The following is a 27,892-nucleotide window of genomic DNA, read 5'->3' as shown; positions in this document are numbered from 1 at the left end:
GTTCTACACTAGCACTAGCCACATTTTAGGGGCCCAATTAACCACATGTGGCTAGGGTCTACCACACTGGCCAGTACAGCAGGGACATTCTCATATTCACAGAGATTTTCCCAGGACTGCTGTGCTCTAGAGCCCAGAATAGAGATATTGGGTATGGATTAAAAGAATCTCTAGAGGAATCTCTCATAGGAAATTCTGTGATTTCTAGGATCCAAATTCTCCCTGAATGAAAGCTTAAGAGACTTTCCTCATTGTCCAAAAACAAACAAACAAAAAAAGAGACTTTCCTAACTGTCCAATTTCATTCTTTTAAAACCTCTCTCCTCTCTGGTCTTTCAAGCTTGCCCCAGCCCCAAGCTGAGGACTCATTGGCTGTCAGGACTGGAAATGACCAAAGAGGGAAGAAAGACCCCTTTCCTATGGCTTCTCATTACTTGTCACTGAATCTGGGACAAAGACATAAACCTGCAGAACAGAGTCCTGGATCCAAATTCTGCTGATTTTTAGGACCCGAATTCTGCTTAAATAAAAGCTTGCATTTAAAAATGAAATATTTCCAAGCATTTTTGGAAAGAATGATTTCTATCTAGACCTCTTAGCTCTTTAGTATCCTGTACAGTTACAGATTACATCTTCATTCATTCAGAGAATTTTCTCCCAAAAGATGCCATGGCTGCTCAGCCAGGCCAGCCTGAATGATATTGGTTACATGGCCCAGGTCCAGAGCCATGTGTCAAATCACGTGCAGGGTGGACCATGCAATCATATGTCTGCCTGGCCCCCTCTGATAAAGTGGTTTGGTGGACATGGTAGCTGAGGGAACAAGCATCTAGAAAGCACCACCACCGCCCCCCTCCCCCCAGGCCCACCGCACCGCATTCTAGCAAGCATTATGCAAATCTTCTGAAAGATTTTCTCTTTGGACAGACTGCCTAAAATTGGCACAGATGAGAAATATAAGAGCACTTACAAAATCATTACAGAAAATATAACAATTTCCATCTTCCTGCATCACCCAGATGAGAGATCTCAAGTTAATTTCTAAGGCTTGCATAAAGAGAGGAGAGATGAAACACACACAACGATGTGAAATTTAAGGCATCTCTGGCAAAGTATAAGCATCCACCATTTCAAACCTCTTTTTGAACACTTCAGCCAGCTCTTACATGACTGTCAACTGTGCCATTTACGTGTTATCATAATAAAATGAATTTACAGAACTTTAGTGTTGAAAGAGCCCTTAAAGACACTTTGTCTCATACCCTCGATTTTCAGAAGGGGAAACTGAGGCCCAGAGGGACCAAGAAACCTCAATATATTCCTTGTTAATAACCTTGGCCACCTGGAAATATACCTGTTTCAGAAACAGAATTAATTTCTTTATCTTTCACAAGAACTACAATTTTCTCCATTTAAAAATTATACACCTGGGTAGGCCCTTAATTTAAAACTACTGACATTAATCAAGAAGCATTCATTGTCTAAAAATATCAGTTTGAGATTTCAGAACTCAAAGAGTTTAAACATTCTTTTCCTTCAGGTAAATACATAGACATTTAACCTGGCCAGGAAACAAATATTATCGCTAGCCCTGATGCTAACAATACAGCCCAATAACATCACCCGCCCACCACCCACCGTGGCCTCTTGTATTGTAATGTGAATAAGGATAAATAAGGATAGATTCTGACGTGGACAAGGCAACCAGGGTGGAGGCACTGTCCCTGGTGATTTAAGTATCAGTCCTAGAGATTTGGCTTATGTGGGTTATATTTCCTGATACCATGGTCGATATTAAAACAGGGAAATTTTAAACATATTTCTCAATTCATTGGACATAACCATAATAAACCCATTCTATGGTAATAAAAATAGCACATATTTTGGAAAATATCCATATTTTTCCATAAATTCCATTTAGTGGAAAGAGTGGCACTACCTATATATTTTTGCAAATATTTTGAACGTCCAGCTTTAAAGAAAACAGCAGGAGTCTCCTCTCTGCTTCTGTATTCAGTCTTTTGTGAATTTGTTTGGTTGGAGTATATGAAGAAATTCTGGCCTCACGCAGATATTTGGAAAGGGAGGAATATTTTAATAACCTGAAACAGATAATTGTGGATATTTTTCTTTGATATTACACCAAAACTCAATACACTGTAATGTCTTAACAGTTATTTACTGTGTAGAATCTGAAACCATATCAATAAATTTTCCCTACTGTGTTCCATTAAAATCCACTGGTCTCTCTTGCACTCTGGATGACTCTTTTACCTGTGTGTGATTTTAGAACATGATTTGTTGATCGTTAGGAAGCCATTGGCTATTGAGTTATGCAGATATTTCCTATGTGGACATATTTCAGCCTATAAAATTTTAAAAAATTGCTGTTATAATAAAAATCTTTAATTATTAGGAAGCTTTCATGCTCATATTGGCAGACACAAGTTTTCTAAAATTCTGATTTTTGCTTGAAAGCTTACATTTGTCAGTGGGAGCAGATACTGTGCGTTGATTGATTTTCTTGAAGTGAAAGCCTCACTTTGCTCATCATCAAGGAACCATGTATCAAATTCCCTGGTGTGAATCATCAGTTTATTGGTTGTTCTTTCAAGTAAAATGGTGTTCCATTAAAAAAAAAAAAAAAAAAAAAAAAAAAAAAAAAAAAAAAAAAGTGGCCTGTTCAGCTGGAAACTCAAGCAATCACACAAGCACTTTTCTTTGAGATAAACCTTCTGCTTTGATGTGCAGCAGCAGTGCCCTGTACATACTTTCCATCCACTCACAAAGAGTATTTAAAAGATGTGCACTCAAGTGTTGCAATTTAAAACGATTTATTTATTTATTTATTATTTTCTTTGAGATGGAGTCTCGCTCTGTCACCCAGGCTGGAGGGCAGTGGCACGATCTGGGCTCACTGCAATCTCTGCCTAACGGATTCAGGCCATTCTCCTGCCTCAGCCTCCCAAGTAGCTGGGTCTACAGGCACCCGCCACCATGCCCGGCTAATTTTTTGCATTTTTTAGTAGAGATGGGGTTTCACTGTGTTAGCCAGGATGGTCTTGATCTCCTGATCCCATGATCCGCCCGCTTGGCCTTCCAAGGTGGTGGGATTATAGGTGTGAGCCACCGCACCCGGCCTAGAACAATTAATATTGTATTTACTGCTTCATCAGTTCTCAAGCAATTATAGTAATTGAGTAAATTACTGGGAGTTTGATACCACTGCCTTCATTTGTGTTCAGGCATGAGCAATTTCACCCACCAATGTTATTGTTTTGCACCATGAGTGCAAATGTCAGTCAGCGAAATAGGCAAACAATGCCTTAGTGTTCTTAGGAAAGCATTTGACCTTGTGGACTCTCTTACAGGGCTGTGGAAACCATACTTTGAAAATTGCTGCTACAGAGAAACTTTTCACATATACATGCATGTTTATTCCCATAGCATTTTTGATAATGAACTGGAACCAACCTAAATGACCATCACTAGGAGAATAGATAAATAGATTATTGCCTATTCATATGGTGAAATGCTCTACAGCAATGAAAATGAATGAACTAGAACTGTAGGTGTTAACACACATATCCTCCCCCAAAATGAAAAATCAATGATAAGTAAAAAAACACAATAAGTTATGGGATAATGCTTACTGTGAACCATTATTTAAAAGTCCAATCCAAAACCATAAAAATTACACACTGTTATGAATATATAGCTATGTCTTTGCACACACATACATATAGTGAAGGTTTAAAAACATGCATTGAAATGCTAAATATAATTTAGGATGAGAGTTACTTCTGAGGAAAAAGTGAGATGAGGGAGGGGTACACAGGAAGTTTCCATTTTATCTGTAACAATTTACATCTCAACACTTCGAAGCAATACTTTTGTATTAAGGTTTAATAGAACTAGGTGATGGGCGTCATTATGCCATTCTCTATTTCTTTCTGTATGCTTAAAGCATTTTGCTATCAAATTTTCTTTTAAACAGGAAGACTGTATAGCAAGAAGAGGTTTTATTAAAAAGTTTCATTTTTTTAAAGACAGACTTTCCCTTTTTATTATAATTGGCAAGAATCTTAGTGCTAAATTGAATACCCAATCTTAGTTCATGAAATTGTTTTTTTTGATAACTTTTTGTTTTGGTATAAAACTTGTAAGATTTAAAGAAAATACAAAGAATTCCAAAATACCCTGTGTGAAAATTCACCAGTTGTTCATACTTTTTGCCCCATTCGCTTTATTCTAGTCATCCTGCTTGCACACTGTCTCTCTCCCTCCCTACTCTCACACTTTTGTTTGCTGCTGGTTCTAACCATACATTGCAGGGCCTTTCCCCTTCCTTCCTTCCTTCCTTCCTTCCTTCCTTCCTTCCTTCCTTCCTTCCTTCCTTCCTTCCTTCCTTCCTTCCTTCCTTCCTTCCTCCTCCCTCCCTCCCTCCCTCCCTCCCTCCCTCCCTCCCTCCTTCCTTCCTTCCTTCCTTCCTTCCTTCCTTCCTTCCTTCCTTCTCCCTCTCTTTTCAGATGAAGTCTCGCTCTGTTGCCCAGGCTGGAGTGCAGTGGTGTGATCAAATCTCACTGCAACCTCCGCCTCCCAGGTTCAGGCAATTCTCCTGTCTCAGCCTCCCGAGTACTTGGGATTACAGGTGCGTGCCACCATGACTGGCTAATTTTTGTATTTTTAGTAGAGACAGGGTTTCATCATATTGGTCAGGTTGGTCTCGAACTCCTGACCTTGGGGGATCCACCTGCCTTGGCCTCCCAAAATACTGGGATTACAAGTGTGAGCCACCATGCCTGGCCAACTTATCTCTTTCTATTTCAACAGTCTTGCACATGTATTTTTTGGAGGAAGGGAAAGGATTGTTGAGATATAAATTATAAATAAGTATTATCACTCTAAGTCATTATGTAAATGTAAAGTGCCATGTCTATTATTAATTATTGTAAATAATGCCTAGAAAAAAGGGGCAAAAAAAAGAAAAGAAAATCCCACTTAAAGCTCATCATCAATTAATATTTGGTGTTATTTTACATGTGTACATATAAATACTCTGTGCTCATCCTGAATAAACAAGTTCTGCTGCCTGCTTTGTTAATTAACAGTAGTATTTTATGATTTTAAATGTCTCCCCACCATTGGTAATAATAAATCAGAATTCTTTTCATTATTTCTCCTATAGTTAGAGAAGAGAAGTGGTAATCATGAATTAAGATGTAGAGGTAAGAAATTCTATTTACCAAAACTAAATACAGAAGTTCTTTTTCTGCCATTTCTAATTCTAGATTTGTGCAACTCCAGGCAGTTTCCATGTGATTCTGATAAGTATATTCTCTACTGATTAACATTATTTTTATTTTTAAGGTCAGTACCGTTGACAGTGTCCAACAGGAAACAGATGATCTTACTAAGCAAACAAAGGTGAGGTTTGGAAATCAGTTTCTTAATAGATAAAATCAGTCTCTACACCTGACTTAGAAACAGAATTGCAGTTTGGAGGTCTTTAGTGCCGACCAATGTTTGGTTTGCAGAAAATAAAATAGTAACCACGTGTGGCCTTTTAGACTCTTGAGGGACTGCCAGAGAGTTGCAGATGATGCTTTTATGTCTAATTAGAATATGAGCAGCCTGCAAACATCAAAATTCAACTGTACACCACAAGCTTGGAGGTTTGTCCACATCACTTTCTTCTTTATGGAATTAGAATATATTGGACTTATTATTTTCCATTGCACCAGTCATGCACCTACCACTGTGAGGTTTTGCCATATCCTCGTGCCATGTTGTGATTATTTACTTGGTATTGTTCTCTTGGTCAATTCACTTTATCATTAAGCAATTTTTTTTAAAAAAGAACTTGTATTTTTGTTGATAAAATTAATGTGGCTACAAACCAGCTTCACTTATAACAGACGGCAACTGTGAAAATATATAATGCAAACAAAACAATGCTTTAATTTCGTGTATTCCCTTACCTGACACATGTCTGAGCCAAAGATCTGAGTCTAAGTCACTCTCTTTCTGTTTGTGTACACGTCTGCACATTTGTTAAAAGGGATATTCGTAGACAGAGAGGCATTAAAGGTCTATCAGCACCTAATCATCAATAATTTCAGGAAGATTGAGAGATAAATGGAAGTGGGAAAACTTTCTCAACAACTGCTTGTATGTCTACTATAGGACAGCCATTGGCACATAGCAGACAGTCATCTTTAATGCTATGTCTGGATAGCTCCTAAAATTATCTCAAGAACCATGTCAAATCATTGGGTGGCGTCTGCCCCATGGTTAGAGATGACTCTTAAGCTTCTTGTACTTTTTATGTTTGTTTTTAACAGTAGGCGTGTACTGTTTCCTTTTTCTAAGAATCACAGAGTGTCACAGCTATACCAGAGCTTAATCAGTACATAATTCAAAGAGCCATTGGTACCAGCTTAAGATGACTCTTAAGCTTCTTAAGAAGACAAGCACTTGGATTTTCCAAGCTTAGGTGGCTGTTGTGGGGATGAGAGAATGCAGGCCAAATGTCAGCACAGGGCCTTTACATGAAGCGATGGTGTGATAAATCCTGGCTGTGAGCATCACTGCCATCCTTATTGTCATCATTGTCACTATAATTTCCAGGGAAAGAGCTACCAGCCTCTACAGCGATCCAAGAGAAGATGGGTTATCACCACCTTGGAGCTGGAGGAGGAAGACCTGGGACCCTTTCCCAAACTGATTGGTGAGGTGAGGTGCCTACTCTTAAGGAATGACCCCATCATGGCCTCTGAGTCAGCATGCCCTTTGGCCAGGAAGATTAAGTCTTGAAAGGTTTTTGTGCTAGTGAGGCCAGGGAGTGAAGGAGAGCATAAAGAGCACTGGCCTGGGGTTCAGGATGCCTGCGTTCTAGAACTCACTCTACCTCTACCTGGGTATGTGACTTTGAGCGAGTCACTTCTCCATGTGAGTGTCTGATGAGAATCTTATACAGCAACAGAGTGGTTAATTCCAACTGACAGGTCTGCTTTATTTGGCCCATGCAGAGGTGTTTTTTTTTTTTTTTTTAAATAGTATTTAAAAATAGGGAGATTGTCGACTGGGCGCAGTGGCTCATACCTGTAATCCCAGCACTTTGGGAGGCAGAGGAGGACGGATCATGAGATCAGGTCATCGAGACCATCCTGGCCAACATGGTGAAATCCCATCTCTATTAAAAATACAAAAAATTAGCCGGGCATGGTGGCGGGCGCCTGTGGTCCCAGCTACTTCAGAGGCTGAGGCAGGAGAATGGCATGAACCCGGGAGGCAGAGCTTGCAGTGAGCCAAGATTGCACCACTACACTCCAGCCTGGGCGACAGAGCGAGACTCCATCTCAAAAAAAAATAAATAAATAAATAAATAATAAATAAATAAATAAATAGGCACACTGTCTTAAAAATTTTGCCCTTCTAGAGACTTTTTTTTTTTTTAACTTTCTTTTTTTTTTTCATTTTTTATTATACTTTAAGTTGTAGGGTACATGTGCATAACGTGCAGGTTTGTTACATATGTATATTTGTGCCATGTTGGTGTGCGGCACCCATCAACTCGTCAGCACCCATCAATTCATCATTTATATCATGTATAACTCCCCAATGCAATCCCTCCCCCTCCCCCCTCCCCATGATAGGCCCCAGTGTGTGATGTTCCCCTTCCCGAGTCCAAGTGATCTCATTGTTCAGTTCCCACCTATGAGTGAGAACATGCGGTGTTTGGTTTTCTGTTCTTGTGATAGTTTGCTAAGAATGATGGTTTCCAGCTGCATCCATGTCCCTACAAAGGACGCAAACTCATCCTTTTTTATGGCTGCATAGTATTCCATGGTATATATGTGCCACATTTTCATTTTCTTAATCCAGTCTGTCACAGATGGGCATTTGGGTTGATTCCAAGTCTTTGCTATTGTGAATAGTGCCGCAATAAACATACGTGTGCATGTGTCTTTGTAGTAGAATAATTTATAATCCTTTGGGTATACACCCAGTAGTGGGATGGCTGGGTCATATGGTACATCTAGTTCTAGATCCCTGAGGAATTGCCATACTGTTTTCCACAATGGTTGAACTAGTTTACAATCCCACCAACAGTGTAAAAGTGTTCCTATTTCTCCACATCCTCTCCAACACCTGTTGTTTCCTGACTTTTTAATGATTGCCGTTCTAACTGGTGTGAGATGGTATCTCATTGTGGTTTTGATTTGCATTTCTCTGATGGCGAGTGATGATGAGCATTTTTTCATGTGTCTGTTGACTGTATGAATGTCTTCTTTTGAGAAATGTCTGTTCATATCCTTTGCCCACTTTTTGATGGGGTTGTTTGTTTTTTTCTTGTATATTTGTTTGAGTTCTTTGTAGATTCTGGATATTAGCCCTTTGTCAGGTGAGTAGATTGCAAAAATTTTCTCCCATTCTGTAGGTTGCCTGTTCACTCTGATGGTAGTTTCTTTTGCTGTGCAGAAGCTCTTTAGTCTAATCAGATCCCATTTGTCAATTTTGGCTTTTGCTGCCGTTGCTTTTGGTGTTTTAGACATGAAGTCCTTGCCCATGCCTATGTCCTGAATGGTACTACCTAGATTTTCTTCTAGGGTTTTTATGGTATTAGGTCTAACATTTAAGTCTCTAATCCATCTTGAATTAATCTTCGTATAAGGAGTAAGGAAAGGATCCAGTTTCAGCTTTCTACTTATGGCTAGCCAATTTTCCCAGCACCATTTATTAAATAGGGAATCCTTTCCCCATTTCTTGTTTCTCTCAGGTTTGTCAAAGATCAGATGGCTGTAGATGTGTGGTATTATTTCTGAGGACTCTGTTCTGTTCCATTAGTCTATATCTCTGTTTTGGTACCAGTACCATGCTGTTTTGGTTACTGTAGCCTTGTAGTATAGTTTGAAGTCAGGTAGCGTGACGCCTCCAGCTTTGTCCTTTTGACTTAGGATTGTCTTGGCAATGCGGGCTCTTTTTTGGTTCCATATGAACTTTAAAGCAGTTTTTTCCAATTCTGTGAAGAAACTCATTGGTAGCTTGATGGGGATGGCATTGAATCTATAAATAACCTTGGGCAGTATGGCCATTTTCACGATATTGATTCTTCCAATCCATGAGCATGGTATGTTCTTCCATTTGTTTGTGTCCTCTTTTATTTCACTGAGCAGTGGTTTGTAGTTCTCCTTGAAGAGGTCCTTTACATCCCTTGTAAGTTGGATTCCTAGGTATTTGATTCTCTTTGAAGCAATTGTGAATGGAAGTTCATTCATGATTTGGCTCTCTGTTTGTCTGTTACTGGTGTATAAGAATGCTTGTGATTTTTGCACATTAATTTTGTATCCTGAGACTTTGCTGAAGTTGCTTATCAGCTTAAGGAGATTTTGGGCTGAGACAATGGGGTTTTCTAAATATACAATCATGTCATCTGCAAACAGGGACAATTTGACTTCTTCTTTTCCTAACTGAATACCCTTGATTTCTTTCTCTTGCTTGATTGCCCTAGCCAGAACTTCCAACACTATGTTGAATAGGAGTGGTGACAGAGGGCATCCCTGTCTTGTGCCAGTTTTCAAAGGGAATTTTTCCAGTTTTTGCCCATTCAGTATGATATTAGCTGTGGGTTTGTCATAAATAGCTCTTATTATTTTGAGGTACGTTCCATCAATACCGAATCTATTGAGCGTTTTTAGCATGAAGGGCCGTTGAATTTTGTCAAAAGCCTTTTCTGCATCGATTGAGATAATCATGTGGTTCTTGTCTTTGGTTCTGTTTATATGCTGGATTATGTTTATTGATTTGCGAATGTTGAACCAGCCTTGCATCTCAGGGATGAAGCCCACTTGATCATGGTGGATAAGCTTTTTGATGTGCTGCTGAATCTGGTTTGCCAGTATTTTATTGAGGATTTTTGCATCGATGTTCATCAGGGATATTGGTCTAAAATTCTCTTTTTTTGTTATGTCTCTGCCAGGCTTTGGTATCAGGATGATGTTGGCCTCATAAAATGAGTTAGGGAGGATTCCCTCATTTTCTATTGATTGGAATAGTTTCAGAAGGAATGGTACCAGCTCCTCCTTGTACCTCTGGTAGAATTCAGCTGTGAATCCATCTGGTCCTGGACTTTTTTTGGTGGGTAGGCTATTAATTGTTGCCTCAATTTCAGAGCCTGCTATTGGTCTATTCAGGGATTCAACTTCTTCCTGGTTGAGTCTTGGGAGAGTGTAAGTGTCCAGGAAATTATCCATTTCTTCTAGATTTTCTAGTTGATTTGCATAGAGGTGTTTATAGTATTCTCTGATGGTAGTTTGTATTTCTGTGGGGTCGGTGGTGATATCCCCTTTATCATTTTTTATTGCATCTATTTGATTCCTCTCTCTTTTCTTCTTTATTAGTCTTGATAGCGGTCTGTCAATTTTGTTGATCTTTTCAAAAAACCAACTCCTGGATTCATTGATTTTTTGGAGGATTTTTTGTGTCTCTATCTCCTTCAGTTCTGCTCTGATCTTAGTTATTTCTTGCCTTCTGCTAGCTTTTGAATGTGTTTGCTCTTGCCTCTCTAGTTCTTTTAATTGTGATGTTAGAGTGTCAATTTTAGATCTTTCCTGCTTTCTCTTGTGGGCATTTAGTGCTATCAATTTCCCTCTACACACTGCTTTAAATGTGTCCCAGAGATTCTGGTATGTTGTATCTTTGTTCTCATTGGTTTCAAAGAACATCTTTATTTCCACTTTCATTTCATTATGTACCCAGTAGTCATTCAGGAGCAGGTTGTTCAGTTTCCATGTAGTTGAGCGGTTTTGATTGAGTTTCTTAGTCCTGAGTTCTAGTTTGATTGCACTGTGGTCTGAGAGACAGTTTGTTTTAATTTCTGTTCTTTTCCATTTGCTGAGGAGTGCTTTACTTCCAACTATGTGGTCAATTTTGGAATAAGTGCGATGTGGTGCTGAGAAAAATGTATATTCTGTTGATTTGGGGTGGAGAGTTCTATAGATGTCTATTAGGTCCGCTTGGTGCAGAGATGAGTTCAATTCCTGGATATCCTTGTTAACTTTCTGTCTCGTTGATCTGTCTAATGTTGACAGTGGAGTGTTGAAGTCTCCCATTATTATTGTATGGGAGTCTAAGTCTCTTTGTAAGTCTCTAAGGACTTGCTTTATGAATCTGGGTGCTCCTGTATTGGGTGCATATATATTTAGGATAGTTAGCTCTTCCTGTTGAATTGATCCCTTTACCATTATGTAATGGCCTTCTTTGTCTCTTTTGATCTTTGATGGTTTAAAGTCTGTTTTATCAGAGACTAGGATTGCAACCCCTGCTTTTTTTTTTGTTCTCCATTTGCTTGGTAGATCTTCCTCCATCCCTTTATTTTGAGCCCATGTATGTCTCTGCATGTGAGATGGGTCTCCTGAATACAGCAGACTGATGGGTCTTGACTCTTTATCCAGTTTGCCAGTCTGTGTCTTTTAATTGGAGCATTTAGTCCATTTACATTTAAGGTTAATATTGTTAAGTGTGAACTTGATCCTGCCATTATGATATTAACTGGTTATTTTGCTCATTAGTTGATGCAGTTTCTTCCTAGCCTCGATGGTCTTTACATTTTGGCATGTTTTTGCAATGGCTGGTACCGGTTGTTCCTTTCCATGTTTAGGGCTTCCTTCAGGGTCTCTTGTAAGGCAGGCCTGGTGGTGACAAAATCTCTAAGCATTTGCTTATCTGTAAAGGATTTTATTTCTCCTTCACTTATGAAACTTAGTTTGGCTGGATATGAAATTCTGGGTTGAAAATTCTTTTCTTTAAGAACATTGAATATTGGCCCCCACTCTCTTCTGGCTTGTAGAGTTTCTGTCGAGAGATCTGCTGTTAGTCTGATGGGCTTCCCTTTGTGGGTAACCCGACCTTTCTCTCTGGCTGCCCTTAAGATTTTTTCCTTCATTTCAACTTTGGTGAATCTGGCAATTATGTGTCTTGGAGTTGCTCTTCTCGAGGAGTATCTTTGTGGCATTCTCTGTATTTCCTGAATTTGAATGTTGGCCTGCCCTACTAGGTTGGGGAAGTTCTCCTGGATAATATCCTGAAGAGTGTTTTCCAACTTGGTTCCATTTTCCCCCTCACTTTCAGGCACCCCAATCCGACGTAGATTTGGTCTTTTTACATAATCCCATACTTCTTGCAGGCTTTGTTCATTTCTTTTTCTTCTTTTTTCTTTTGGTTTCTCTTCTCGCTTCATTTCATTCATTTGATCCTCAATCGCTGATACTCTTTCTTCCAGTTGATGGAGTCGGTTACTGAAGCTTATGCATTTGTCACGTATTTCTCGTGTCATGGTTTTCATCTCTGTCATTTCGTTTATGACCTTCTCTGCATTAATTAGTCTAGCTGTCAATTCTTCCACTCTTTTTTCAAGATTTTTAGTTTCTTTGCGCTGGGTACGTAATTCCTCCTTTAGCTCTGAGAAGTTTGATGGACTGAACCCTTCTTCTCTCATCTCGTCAAAGTCATTCTCTGACCAGCTTTGATCCATTGCTGGCGATGGGCTGCGCTCCTTTGCAGGGGGAGATGCACTCTTATTTTTTGAATTTCCAGCTTTTCTGCCCTGCTTTTTCCCCATCTTTGTGGTTTTATCTGTCTCTGGTCTTTGATGATGGTGACGTACTGATGGGGTTTTGGTATAGGTGTCCTTCCTGTTTGATAGTTTTCCTTCTGACAGTCAGGACCCTCAGCTGTAGGTCTGTTTGAGATTGCTTGAGGTCCACTCCAGACCCTGTTTGCCTGGGTATCAGCAGCAGAGGTTGCAGAAGATAGAACAGCGAGTGTACCTGTCTGATTCTTACTTTGGAAGCTTCCTCTCAGGGGTGTACTCCACCCTGTGAGGTGTGGGGTGTCAGACTGCCCCTAGTGGGGGATGTCTCCCAGTTAGGCTACTCAGGGGTCAGGGACCCACTTGAGCAGGTAGTCTGTCCGTTTTCAGATCTCAGCCTCCGTGTTGGGAGATCCACTGCTCTCTTCAAAGCTGTCAGACAGAGTCGTTCAGGTCTGCACAGGCCTCTGCTGCTTCCCCTGTTGTTTTTTAGCTGTGCCCTGTCCCCAGAGGTGGAGTCTACAGAGACAGGCAGGTTTCCTTGAGCTGCTGTGAGCTCCACCCAGTTCGAGCTTCCCAGTGGCTTTGTTTACCTACTTAAGCCTCAGCAATGGCGGGTGCCCCTCCCCCAGCCTCGCTGCTGACTTGCGGTTAGATCGCAGACTGCTGTGTTAGCAATGAGGGAGGCTCCGTGGGCGTGGGACCCTCCCGGCCAGGTGTGGGATATATTCTCCTGGTGTGCCCGTTTGCTTAAAGCGCAGTATTGGGGTGGGAGTTACCGGATATTCCAGGTGTTGTGTGTCTCAGTTCCCCTGGCTAGGAAAAGGGATTCCCTTCCCCCTGGCGCTTCCCAGGTGAGGCGATGCCTCACCCTGCTTCAGCTCTCGCTGGTCGGGCTGCAGCAGCTGACCAGCACCGATTGTCTGGCACTCCCCAGTGAGATGACCCCAGTACCTTAATTGAAAATGCAGAAATCACCGGTCTTCTGTGTCGCTCACGCTGGGAGTTGGAGACTGGAGCTGTTCCTATTTGGCCATCTTGCTCTGCCCCTCTAGAGACTTTTTAAAAGTGGAAAGTTCTCGCCACATGGAACCCACATTCCCACATGACAACAATTAGGTGGGGCTTGAGTTACTCTGAATACCACAGTTTCCACCACTCCCTATTTCCTCCCTCGTGTTGAGGGCAAGCACTGCCTTGAAAAAGTCACATGGTATTGGAATAGTAGAATCTTTCCACCAGGCTCATGTTGTTTATTTCTGCTACCTTCCTGGTACCAATGGCCCTTTGAATTATGTACTGATTAAGCTCTGACGTTCTGTGACATTCTGTGATTCTTAGAAAAAGGAAACAGTACATGTCTACTGTTAAAAAACAAATGTAAAGAGTACAGAAAGTTTTCAAGTCTCAGTGGTTTAAAGTATATACTCCTAAGAGTCAGGGGGAGTGAGTGGGTTCATATTCCTATTGCATCACGTCCTTGCTGGGTAAGTTAGAGATTCTTAATGTGTCTGTACAATGGGGTCGATGATATTGCCTACATTTCAGAGATGTTTTAAAGATTAAATAGGTTAAGGCAAGCAAGACAGATTGTAGGCCCACTCATTCTAAACTCTTTCTAGATGTTAGTTGTGTGATCACTACTTCTCTTTCCTTCAAGGGATAATCAATATTAAATAAATTGCTATGTGTGGTTCCAGATATTTCTTTACAGATTTTCTGATATGAATCTGCGTCAAAGAAATGAGATCACACTTGGTGTGTTGTTCTGCTTGCCTTTCTTGTTTAGCAATGTGTCCTGCTCATCTTTCCGTCTTTCCATCGCAGTGTAAATACATTTTTGAAGGCTACAGAGTATCCCATGGTATGTGAAGGAAGTATCACTATATTATTTTTTTCATGTCAATGAACATTTATGCTATTTCCAAATTGTCACTATTACAGACCAAACTGCAGCCAACAGTTCAATGCCATTGCTCCTGCATCTCTGCCCATCTGTTTATTTCTTTGGCAGATGTGCCATTGCTGGGTATAATTTCTTAAAGATGCCATTGATTCTTAGCCTTGATACTTGATTATCATTGTGGCTTATTCTCATCCTCCTTTTCATTTTTCCTCCTTCTAGCTGTTCAATAACATGTCGCTAATGTATCTACTCAGTGGACCTGGTGTGGATGAATATCCAGAGATTGGTTTGTTTTCTCTTAAAGATCATGAGAACGGAAGGATATATGTTCACCGCCCTGTTGATTGAGAAGTGACACCGTCTTTCACGGTATCTAAAATTTGATATATTCTAAGCTTGGATTTAAAAGCTCTTGCAAGACTGTTGTATTTGGTAAGCATTATTTAAGCTGACTCTGTGCCAGGTTCCGGGAGACTGAGAAATTATGCCTTGTGACAAGCTTTACGAGTATGCCTGAGACTTTTGTAATCTTCTTTTAGAGTTGTGGGCTTTGGCTTTGTAATGATTTCTGCAATCGATGTGAGCTGCTATGGGTCTTTATTCTAATGACCAGTGTCCTAGCATGATCGAGATATCTGAAAGCACTTGGGGATAGGGTCACAGAATGTTTATAAAATGGGCTTATGTATTTATATATGTATTTATTTATTTATTTTTGAGATGGAGTCTTGCTCTGTCGCCCAGGCTGGAGTGCAGTGGCGCGATCTTGGCTCACTGCAAGCTCTGCCTCCTCGGTTCATGCCATTCTCCTGCCTCAGCCTCCGGAGTAGTTGGGACTACTGGCGCCTGCCACCACGTCCGGCTAATTTTTTGTATTTTTAGTAGAGACGGGATTTCACTGTGTTAGCCAGGATGGTCTCAATCTCCTGACCTTGTGATCCCCCTGCCTTGGCCTCCCAGAGTGCTGGGATGACAGGCGTGAGCCACCGCGCCTGGCCTAATTTATTTTTTTATGAGTGACTTCTGAAATATGGAGACAAGCCATAACAGACCCAGTGGGTGGCCCAATAACTGGTGCATGAGCAATTGCATACCTGTTCATACCTGTTGACGATGTCTTATTGTGAGTGCAGGTTTTCTTTACGATTTCATCACTGCAACACTGTGGTTTACTATGAAGTTGAAATTCAGGTTCTAAACTAGGAAAAGAAATCATAAAGAAAAAAGCCCTAAACCATGTATCACGTTACCCATCTAACATAATAGGGAGTCCTTAGGTAGTCAAAATGTGTTCTATTTTGACTTCAGCGGACTGGAGCTGTTGGAAACTAGGCTTGGTTCTCAGGCCTGCTTGGCTGTACATTTGTTCATTAACTTTTTCAGGGTGGAAAGATGTTGATTAACATTCAAGAAAAGTAATCTATGAAGCTTTTCTCCAGTGATCTCAATGTACTGATATACACAATAAAAGATAAACCCTTAACTCACTAATAGGCTCTGACTCTCTAATTTTTAAATAGGTGGAAATTCTCCTAAAATTCCAATGAACATGCAAAGATGACTCTCTAGGTCTTCCTTATCCATATGAATGCATGCCTCCCTTCTGTGTAGACTTCGCAGTGTCTGTTAAAAAGAAGGAGTAGAGAGTAGTCATAAGGAGACACTGAGATAGCACTTCTCAATCTTTAATGAGCAAACAGATCACTTAGGGATCTTGGTAGAAATGCAGATTCTGTTTTAGTAGGTCAGGGTGAAGCCTGAGAGCCTGCATGTCTAGCAAGCTCCAGGTGATGCTCATGCTGCTGTTCCTCGGGCTTCCACACATTGAGTAGGGAGGACGTAGTGATGGTCATGATCTGTGCAAGGATGGAGCCAAACATTCAGCTGCTCACTTGTTGTTGTTGCTTGTTTGCTTTTAATATTTTATTTTTTCCTTCCCTTTTATTATTGTTATTATTTTTAACTTTCATTTTAAGTTCATGTACAGGTTTGTTATATAGGTAAACTTGTATAATGAGGGTTTGGTGTACAGATTATTTCATCATCCAGATATTAAGCCTAGTACCCACTAGTTAGTTTTCCTGATCCTCTCCCTCTTCCCACCCTTCACCCTCTGAGAGATTCCAGTGTCCGTTCCCTTCTGTGTGTCCATGTGTCCTCATCATTTAGCTCCTATTTATAAGTGAGAACATGCAGTATTGGTTTTCTGTTCCTGTGTTAGTTTGCTAAGGATAATGGCTTCCAGCTCCATCCATGTTCCTGCAAAGGACACAATCTCATTCTTTTTTATGGCTGCATAGTATTCCATGGTATATATGTACCATATTTTCTTTATCCATTCTACCATTGATAGGCATTTAGGTTGATTTCATGTCTTTGCTACTGTGAATCCTGCTGCAGTGAACATACTCATGCATATGTCTTTATGGTAGAATGATTTATATTCCTTTGGGTATATACCCAGTAATAGGATTGCTGGGTTGAATAATATTTCCTGTTTTTAGCTCTTTGAGGAATCACCACACTGTCTTCTACAATGGTTGAAGTAATTTACACTCCCACCAAGAGTATATACATGCTCCTTTTGTTTTATTTGTCTGCAACCTCACCAGCATCTGTTGTTTTTTGACTTTTTAATAATGGCCATTCTGACTGGTGTGAGATGGTATCTCATTGCGGTTTTAATTTTCATTTCTCTAATAATCAGTGATGTTGAGCTTTTTTTCATAAGCTTACTGGCCACAAGTATATCTTCTTTTGAAAAGTGTCTGTTTATATCTTTTGTCCACTTTTTAATTGGGTTTTTTTCTTGTAATTTTGTTTAAGTTCCTTATAGATGCTAGATATTAGATCTTTTTCAGATGCAAAAGAAACTATCAACAGAGTAAACAGACAGCCTACAGAATGGGAGAACATTTTTGCGAACGATGCTTTTAACATTTTAAATGATGTAGTAAGGGTTGGCATTCATAATGTCTAATATGGGGCTTTGTGTCTAAAAGCTGATAATGCTAAAGCCAAATATCTAAGAGCATTTCCTGAAACTCAAAGTTGAGTTGGAAATGCTTGGCACATCACAGATAGATCCTAGGGACCATTTAGAGCAAAGAGTGACAGTGTGGGGTGGGGGGAAACACATGGCATCCCTGAGTTCTGTTATGTCAGGTTTTCAGGGCCCTATGCTTGGAGCTCCCTGGCTAGGCCAAATCCATGTTCTGATTCCCCAAACATTGACCGCAGTTGTCTGTATGTGTCTATTGATTTATGTACTTATTTGATCTGTGGCCCTCTCATTTAACTATGAACTTCCACAAGGAAAGATACAAGGTGGAGATTCTGAGGCATGTCCCAACCTTGCCTGTCACTCTCCATCTCATGACCCTGTTTTATTTTCTCCTCAACACCACTCATCACCTGAAATGTGAACTTCGTGTGTAATTCTCTGTTGATAGTTGATCTCCTCCATTAGAATCCTGGTCCATTAGAATGCAGAGAGACTCTGCCTTATTCTTGACTTTGGGGAAAGTCTGCCATTGCCCCAGGGTCAAGATCAGGGCTCCTCACATAATAGGTTCTCCCTTAATCATGTTAGATGAAGGAGTAAACAAATGAGCGAGCACAGTAAAATGTAGCCTCGGCCTTGCTGGGTGTTGTGAGTTGAACTGTGCCTCCCAAAAAGAGATGTTCAAGTCCTAACTCATGGTACCCACACCTGTGACCTTATTTGGATATAGGGTCTTGATAGGTGTGATCAAGTTAAAATGAGGTCATACTGGATTAGGGTGGGCCATAACCCAGTGACCAGTATCTTTAGAACAAGAGGGAATCTTTGACACAGAGACAGATGCAGAGGAGAATGCCAGGTGAAGGTGGAGGCAGAGATTAGAGTGATGCCAAGGAATATCGAGGCTTGCTAGCAACCACCTGAAGCCAGGAGAGGCAGGGAATAGTCTCTCCCTCAGAGCTTCCAGAAGAGCCAACCCTGCTGACTCCTCCATTTCAGCTCTAGCCTCCAGAACTGTAAGAGAATAAGTTTCTAGTGTAAGCCATGGAGTCTGTGGTATTTTGTTACAACAGCCACAGGAAACTAACAGCCAGGGGCTTACACACTATTTAGGAGCATATGAAACGGTCCAATGAGAAGGATTACCAACCAGGAAGCGTGGCATAAGCCATGTCCTATAAATGAGGACATGTCCTAAACACTACACAAATTGAGCATCCTAGCTTAACCATCTGCTCCTGTGAGAGAACGATTATTACTGGCTTTGGCAGTCCATCAAGATAGTACATTATTAAAAATCAAGTAAGCCTAATGTAGCAGCAAAAAGACATTCTAGTAGCACTTCTTTACTCTTGAGCATCCTGATAGGGTCTCTAAAACCAACCAAAAGCAAAATTGTGCTCAGGGAGTGTGTGTGGGAGGCTAACTTTTTATTAACTCCATGCATCTACAAGAAAGCAGTAACACTAGTTGGGAATTACTGTAAGATTTAAGACAGAGACAGCAACAGCAAAAGTTTTAATTTTTTTCTGTGTATGGACCTTCTCTATTTACATCAAAATATGCTCATTTTTGTAGAATACAAAGCTGCCCCCAAAGCCATCCTTTTATATTTCTCAGAATAATTATGCGTTAATTTTTATCACCACACAGTCTAACCTATGCATGCGCGATTTTGTATTGTGCATTTGATCCTGAAGGTGTTTCCATGTGCTCATTTGTGTGTAAGGCCATAGATCTTGTGCCTGTAATTTCAAATAGGCATATGGTGATGCATCCAGTTAACGCACTATGGTTTGTTTATCCAAAGGTATAAATCTTGAGGCTATAACAAAAGGCTGGAAACACTTTCCAAGTGCAGAAAATGTCCATGACATTTCTTTTCTCCATTGTAATCCGAAACCCTAGAAATTCTTAGCATCTTGCCAAAGAATAAACAGCACTCGTGTTTCTCAGGCGTCTTATGGAACTAAAGGGCTCATATGTAGCTTTAGGATAATAAATGAAATATAAAATAATAAACATAAGACACACAAGTGGTTCTTTTTTTAAATGGAAGGAGTATGGTTGGCATGGTTTTACAGCCAGAAGTCAGGGTGATTAAGGAGCAAAGAGTTGCTAGCACAGTCATAAATTATGGAGGAGAATGTAGAGATGGTGTGTGAGAAAGCCAATTTATTTGCACACAAATTTTAAAATGTGTGCTAGAGTCCCTGAAGTCCCTGAAGCGGACTAGCTCCGTAGTAGAAGCCTTGAAGGCTCCCTCATTCCTACTGTGGAGGAGGAGGAGCGCTGACCTGCGCTAGACGTGGGCGCTGCTGTTCTAGGATACCTGGTGGGACCGCGGTGATGGAGCTGAGGAGTGACCGCAAGTCTGCAGGGGAAGGGGGCTCAAGCAGCCGCGCGAAACAAAACAGAGGGAAAGACCTTTAGGGCCCTGAGGAAGGGGATGGAGAGAGTGTTGCCTAAAGCTTTCAAGGCCCTGAGAGGCCCCCTGGGAGGGCCACGCACTGAGTAGCCTGTAGAGTGAAATGGGGAAGAATCGGCGGAAGGTGCAGTCTTGATCCCTGACTGGACTTGGATCTGGGCTACTCTACTTCCAAGCTGAAGGTGAAATAGTCACTTAGTCTCTCCATGGTGCAGAGCTAGACAGCAAGGGTGTCTTCCTCCAGGGCTTCCGCGAGGATGAAGGGAGACCATCTACGTGAAGGGCTGGCGCTGGTGAGTCTGCCCTGGGCCTGGCTGAAGCTGGCAGCCACGCTTCTGCAATAAGCCTTTTTACCCCAAGCAGGATACTGTACCTGGCGACCAGCTGGTCCCTGAGAATCCAGTGGTCTCGACGCAGAACAGGCATCTGCCTGGACCACCCTCGTGCCAGGATTCATGCCCTTTCCCGCTCTCTTTTCTGCGACTCTGAACTCCTGCCTTCCCCACAGCCTTTTCAGCCTTCAACAAACAAAAGCACCATTTATACTAGAGCAACGAGAGATTCAGGAGTAAAAATATGTATATTTATTTAAAATACACTGGTTTGTATTTTATTATAGTTCATATTTATTATATTTTATTAAGATATATATATTTATTTTGTAAGTAGGGACATCATATTTTTCAAATTAATGGACTCCATTTTTTAGAGCAGTTTTAGATTGATAGAAGCACAGAATAGAAAGCACACAGTTCCCATCCTACCCTCCCCTCACCCCCTCCCTTCACATTCCCCTATTATGAACGTTTTGCAGTAGTGTACTGCATTTGCTATAATTTATGTGCTACATTTGCTATAATTGTTGAGCCAGTATTTTACATTACTGTTAACCAAAACCCAGAGTTTACATTAGGGTTCATTCTTGGCATCTTACCTTTTATGGGTTTCGACAAATGTGTCCACCATGACAGTGTCATAGGGAATGGTTTCACTGCTCTAAAAATTCTCTGGGCTCTGCCCATTCACCCCTTCCTACCCCCAGAACCCCTGGCAACCACTGGTCTTTTTACTGTCTCCCCACTTTTGCCTTTTCCAGAAGGTTATACAGTTGGAATCATACACTATGTAGCCTTTTCAGACTGGCTTCTTTCACTTGGCAATATCCATTTAAAGTTCCTCTATGCCTTTTTTTTCATTGTATAATATTCTATTGTATGGATAGACACAGCTTATTTACCTATTCACCTACTGAGAAACGTCTTGGTAGCTTCCAGAGTTTGACGATCATGAATAAAGCTGCTGTAAACGCGTGTGTGCAGGTTGTCGGGTGCACATACATATTCAACACATTTGGAAGGGTGATTGCTGGATTGTGTAGCAAGAGTACATTTAGTTTTGTAAGAAACTGCCAAACTGTCTCCCAAAGTGGCTGCACCATTTTGCATTCTCACCAGCAATAAATGAGAGTTCCTATTCTTTATACTTACTTTTTATTTGTTTGTTTGTTTTGAGATGAAGTCTTGCTCTCTCGCCCAGGCTGGAGTGCAATGGTGCGATCTCGGCTCACTGCAACCTCTGCCTCCGGGGTTCAAGTGATTCTCCCACCTCAGCCGCCCAAGTAGTGGGATCACAGGCACCCACCATCATGCCCAGCTAATTTTTGTGTTTTTGTGGAGATGGGGTTTCACTATGTTGGCCAGGCTGATCTTGAACTCCTGACCTCAGGTGGTCCCCCCACCTCGGCCTCCCAAAGTGCTGGGATTATAGTGTAAGCCACCACGCTCAACCTTATATTTACTTTTTACATATAAAATTAATAAGGGCTTCTTATGAAATTTTATACAATATATGAAAAATCTCATCCCACCCACAACTTTCCCCTCTGGTCTAATTCCACAGAAGGAAAAAATAATTACAGAGGAATTATAACATTCATTCTTCACTTATTAGATTTAATATAAAGTTTTTAGTAACTTCTTTGACAATATAATGACCTGAGAACCCTTAACTGCCTTTATTCCTTCCAAATGTGTATTTTTCTTTTAAAAATTTATTTTAAAAACTTATGTACAGTAAAATTTGTATCTCTTGATGTATAGTTCTAAGAGTTTTGACAAACCCTCCTTCCACCCTTAACCCCTGGAAACCACTCATTTATTTTCCCTCCCAATAAATTTACCTTGTTTAGAACATCATAGAGACAGAATCACACAATACATGACTTTTTAAGTCTAGATTTTTTTCACTTTGCATAATGAATCTTATATTCATCCATGTTGTTGTGTGCATCAAGAGTTTGTTCTTTTTTTTTTTTTTTTTTTTTTTGAGATGGAGTCTTGTTCTGTCACCAGGCTGGAATGCAGTGGTGCGATCTTGGCTCACTGCAACCTCTGCCTCCCAGGTTCAAGCAATTCTCCTGCCTCAGCCTCCTGAGTAGCTGGTATTACAGGCGCCCGCCACCACACAAGGCTAATTTTTTGTGTTTTAGTAGAGACGGGGTTTTACCATGTTGGTCAGAATGGCCTCGATCTCCTGACCTCATGATCTGCCCACCTGGGCCTCCCAAAGTGCTGGGATTACAGATGTGAGCCACCGCACTGGCCGAGTTTGTTCTGTTTTATTGCTGAGTAGTATCTCGCTTCTCACTTTATAAAACTAAGGGATGCTTGGAATCTTTTCGATTTTAGTGATGATTAAAGCTGCTATGCACTTTTTTTTTTTTTTTTTTTTTTTGAGATGGAGTTTCACTCTTCTTGCCCAGGCTAGAGTGCAATGGTGTGATCTCGGCTCACTGCAACCTCGGCCTCCTGGGTTCAAGTGATTCTCCTGCCTTAGTCTCCCAAGTAGCTGGGATTACAGGCACCCACCACCACACCTAGCTAATTTTTATATTTTTAGTAGGGACCAGGTTTCACCATGTTGGCCAGGCTGGTCTTGAACTCCTGACCTCAGGTGATGCACCTGCCTCAGCCTCTCAAAGTGCTGGGATTACAGGTGTGAGCCACCGTACCCAGCCCACATATGGTTTTTATGTGAATGTCAGTTTTCATTTATCGTAGATAGATAACTAGGAGTGGCTTAGATGGTTTTCGTAAGTGTATGTTTAATTTGATAAGCAATTCCTGAACGATTTCTCAGAATAACTGAATAATTTTGCATTCTCATTAGAAATGTATAGGAATTCTGATTGCTCTGAATCTTTGGCTGAACTTGGCATTGTCAGGTTTTTTTCAGTTTAACTGTTCTAAAAGGTGCGTAGTGATAGCTCATTGCAGTTTTAATGTGGATTTCCCTAGTGAAAAATGATGACTTATTTAACATCTGCATCTCTTTTTTTGGAGAAGTGTGTTCAAACCCTTTGCCCATTTAAAAATTGTATTGTTTGTTGTCTTTTTTTTTTGAGACGAGTTTCTTTCTTGTCTCCTGGGCTGGAGTGCAATGGCGCAATCTCAGCTCACTGCAACCTCCACCTCCTGGGTTCAAGTAATTCTCCTGCCTCAGCCTCCCGAGTAGCTGGGATTACAGGTGCCTGCTACCATGCCTGGCTAATTTTTGTATTTTTTTAGTAGAGACTGCGTTTTGCCATATTGGCCAGGCTGGTCTTAAACTCCTGACCTCAGGTGATCCGCCCGGCTTGGCCTCCCAAAGTGCTGGGATTACAGGCCTGAGCCACCTGGTATGTATTGTTTGTTTTCTTATTGAGTTTTGAATACAAATCCTTTGTCAGCATATGAAATGCAAGTATTTTCTCTCAGGCAATTGTCTTTTCATTTTTGTCTTCTCATTCTTTTCCTTTGTCTTTTCATTCTTTTAACAACATTTCCTACCGAGCAAAAGTTATTACATTTTGATAAAAATCCAATTCATCAATATTTTCTCTTCTGGGTCATGTTTTTGGTGTTGTATCTAATACATTGTCATCAAGATTTCCTCCTTTTTTTTTTTTTTTTACTAAAAGTTTTATAGTTTTATTTTTTACATGTAGGTCTGTGATCCATTTTGAGTTAATTTTTGTCTAAAGTGTGAGATATAGACCCAGGTTCTTTTTTTTTTTTTTTTTTTTTGCATATGGACATCTAACTGTTTCCGAATCATGTATTGAAAAGGCCTTTGTACTATTCTCAAAAATCAAGCAACCATACTTGTGTGGGCCTATTTCTAACTCGATTCTGTTTCAATGATGTATATATTTATCTTTTCATCAATACTGTACTCTCTGGATTACTGTATTTTTATAACAAACCTTGAAATTATATAGTGTGAGTCCACTCACTTTGTGTTTCTTTTTCAAAATGATTTTGGGTATTCAAATTTCTTTGCCTTTCCCTACAATTTTCAGATCAGCTTGTTGATATCTCTAAAATATTCTGCTAGTCTTTTGACTGGGATCATGCTGACTTTATAGGTCAATTTGGGAAGAACTGTCATCTTGGCAATACTGAGTCTTTCAGTCTGTAAACACAGTATATCTTTTCATTCAATTAGGTCTTCTTTGATTTCTTTCATCGGTGTTGTAACATTTTCACTAAATAGATCCTGTACATATTTTAGATTTGTAAATTGGGCTATTTTTAAATATTTATTTCTAAGTATTCATTGCTGGTTTATATAAATGTAGTTGATTTTTGTAGATTAACTTTACATCTTGTGATGTTGCTGAAATTAACTTTCAAAAGTTGAATCAGCCTAAAATTCTCTGGATAAACCTCATTTGGTCATAATGTACTATCCTCTTAATATATTTCTGGGTACTAGTTGTTAGTATTTTGTTGAGAACTTTTAACTCTAGATTCATGAGGGATATTGTTGTATAGTTTTCCCTGTAATTTACAAAATTTACAAAATATAATCAGTTGAGAAGTTTTTCTACCTTTTATACTTTTTGGAAGAGACTGTTGAATTAGTCTTTTTTCTTTCATATTTTGCTAGAATTTACCATTGAAGTCATCTGGGCCTGGGGTTTTTGTTTTTACTTCTTGAAAGATTTTAAACTACAAATTTTGCTTTAAAAATATATATAGGACTATTCAGGTTTTCTGTTTCTTCTTGAGAAAGTTTTGGTAGTTTTTCTTTATTAAGAATTTGGTCCTTTTCATTTAAGTTGCTGTATTCATTGGCATAAACTTAGTCATACTAGTCCTTATTATTCTTCTAATATATGCAGAATCTCTAATGATATCCTTTCTTTCATTCTTGTTATTGATAATTCTCCCCACTTCCTTATTTTCTCTCATCAGTCCTCTTAGAGGTTTGTTCATTTTATTGATCATTTCCAAGAATCGCTTTTGGTTACATGACTTTCTCTATTGTTGTGTTGTTTTCCATTTTATTGATATATGCTCTTACCTTTACTATCACTTTTTGTTTGTTTGGGTTTATTATGATCTCTTTTTAAAAGTTCTTAAGGCAGAAGCTTAAACAATTGATTTGAGACCTTTTGAAGTGAAAGACTACACATATGCACATTTGACACTGACTGACTTTTCTTATCTAAGTACAGAAGTGCAGAAGTACAGTGGCCATTTAAAAACATAGCATGTCAGTAGCTGTGCTAGTTACTGTAAATGTTCACTTTCCCCAAAATTTTTAAGTGTCTGCTCTCTGTGATGTTTCAGTAATATTCAATTAATACATTTATTTCTCATGACAATACTGATAGGTTGTAGAAACGGAGGCTCACTAGCAACCTGCATGTGTTTACCCAGTGGAGAGACTGAGATTTGAACCTGATAATAAGTCATCATTTTTTTCCAAGCCAGAGCATTGGCTTGTTCTACACATTTGCTGAGCACCTAGTCTGTGCCAGTACTGTGTTTGGTCTCTGGGGTATGTGGTGAATGAGGGCAGTCTGATTCCTGCCCTTTGGAACTCTCAGTCTAGAGGAGGAGAGAGATGTAAACACATAATTAGGATAACAGTTATTTTATTAGAGTGTCATCAAATAAATTGTTCTGCAGGATTTTTACAGCTCTCTGCTTCCTAGGTTTATTTTGATGTTGCGGAGCGCTCAACAGGAAAAATTGTGGATAAATCCTTGATTTTCAACATTAGGATCAGTGATGTGAATCATCATGCACCCCAGTTTCCAGAGAAGGAATTTAACATCACTGTGCAAGAAAACCAATCTGCAGGTGTGTGCGGTTGAGGGGCTGCTGGGCTTCCTTCTGTCTCTGCTCTGTTCCTTTTCATTAATATTGATGAGGAGCTTGATCCTAGTCATCTTCAGGGAGAGTTTTTACTGTTCACATCTCAGAGGTTGCAGGACTTGGATCTGAGCGAAGTGCTTTGAGGTCTGTAAGCCTCGTTTTGTATCGGCAATAAAATGATGTGGGAATTACATCAGTGGGAAGGGCTGATATGTAAATGCCATTCTAAAAATAAAGCCACATGCAGTGAGGGAAAAAGAGCTAGATGATGAGTTTCTGCATATCTCTGCAAATTTTTTGTCTGTAAAATGGCAACACGATCACATCTAAAGCCTCCTAGTTACAGATACTGTGCATTCTTAAACCCAACTCTTACTAGAATGTGGATTTATTTTAATAACAAAAACCATTTCTTTTGTATAATCATCTCTCTAAAAAATTCCAAGAAATGAAAAGACTGAAAAAGAAAGCATCTTTAATGCTACCCACGAGAAATAACAACCATTAATGTTTTAGTTTGTATTCTTTCAGCATTTTTCTTTGCATTTTCTGTCTGCGTGTACACATGCTGTATGTTAAAATTATGTATGTGTATACATTCACACATTTTTATATATAATTACAAATGTGTATTTGTATATACATACATTTTTTCATCTTTATCATAGTACGCATTGTATATGTGTATATAGTAAATATTTACACATATTTGGTGTGCTTTTTCACATGTGCATATTTATAAATTTCCTCTCTAAAGGTGCAATTTTACTGTTTGTAACCTGATATTTTTCTAAAATACCCTGTTGTGTAATATTTTATGGATATGCTTTAAAATATTTGACCGATCTCCTATTGTTGAACATTTATGTTTTTTTGCCACTTTCTGTTATTTTTATAAAATATATTTCAATGATAAAATTTAAGCTAAATATGTGTCCCAATCAAGCATTGTTTATTTAGCATGAATTCAGAGATGCAGACTTGCTGATTCGCCCTGCACATACAACGTAAGGGTCCTCATTTGCTCACCTGCCTGCAATCCGTGAAGCTGCCTGGTGTGCTGTTGGTCTTTAATAACCATGTGCTTGAACATTTTGCTATGTTTCTTGGCCATTTCTGTGTTCTATTAGTTGCTTTTTCCTTTCTTTTCTTCATTTTTCTGTTAGTGTGTTTGTCATTTTTCTTGATTTTAACCTCTGCAGTCTGTCTTAAGAATATCTGCCTGCCATGTATGTTTCAAATATATTTTCCTGCTTTATCATTTTCTTTTGAATTTTGTCCATAGTTTTTTGCCAGAGATTTTAAAATGTAATCTGATCTGCCAGGTTTGTCTTGTCTTGTAAGTCTTCTGCATTGGCAGTCATGATTAGAAAGTTCTTGATCTTATAGCTGATTAAATATTCATCCTTATCTTTTTCTAGTATGTCCATAGTTTATTTCATATTTAAACATTTCACTCATTTTGGTGTATGCCCCAATGCCATTTAGCAAATAATTCATCCTCTTACTGGTTTGATAGGCTACCTTTATCCGATAGTAACAGTTTTTAAAAATTCTTTCTAGGTCAACCCATTTTTCAGATGTTAGCAGTCGATTTATATGAGGAAAACACTCCAAATTCTCAAGCCCTTTACTTCCTCATTTCTCAAGCACCATTACTGAAAGACAGTGGTTTCCAGGTTGATTGCATTAGTGGAGAAATACGACTCTCCGGGTGCTTAGATTATGAGGTTATGTGGATTTTATTATTTTTAAAAATGAAATGTGTGGCCCATGCTTGAGCCCCAGGCTTAGATTCTACATTTGTAGTGGGGAA

At 39.7% G+C, this 27,892-nt stretch overlaps 2 protein-coding genes across 5 annotated transcripts in view; both read left to right on the top strand.

The window, feature by feature from the left end:
* The window catches only part of FAM217B (family with sequence similarity 217 member B), a 29,454-nt gene extending 22,798 nt beyond the window's left edge, over window positions 1-6,656 (top strand). For all 4 annotated transcript variants that reach the window (XR_004052647.1, XR_004052645.1, XR_004052648.1 and 1 more), the window contains exons 5-6: window positions 5,371-5,427; window positions 6,631-6,656. The gene's annotated coding sequence lies outside the window, so the exon portion shown is untranslated. The remainder of the gene's footprint in view (window positions 1-5,370; window positions 5,428-6,630) is intronic.
* Window positions 1-27,892, top strand: part of CDH26 (cadherin 26) — a 57,998-nt gene that overhangs the window by 6,529 nt on the left and 23,577 nt on the right. The window contains 5 exon segments of the mRNA XM_010365280.2: window positions 5,371-5,427; window positions 6,631-6,735; window positions 14,718-14,867; window positions 25,914-26,061; window positions 27,640-27,806. Coding sequence (XP_010363582.2) covers window positions 5,371-5,427; window positions 6,631-6,735; window positions 14,718-14,867; window positions 25,914-26,061; window positions 27,640-27,806 — 627 coding nt within the window.

Source organism: Rhinopithecus roxellana, chromosome 13, assembly GCF_007565055.1.
Source record: "Rhinopithecus roxellana isolate Shanxi Qingling chromosome 13, ASM756505v1, whole genome shotgun sequence".
NCBI lineage: Eukaryota > Metazoa > Chordata > Mammalia > Primates > Cercopithecidae > Rhinopithecus > Rhinopithecus roxellana.
The sequence above is the reverse complement of the archived record's forward strand: the minus strand, read 5'-3'. Positions and strand labels throughout refer to the sequence as shown.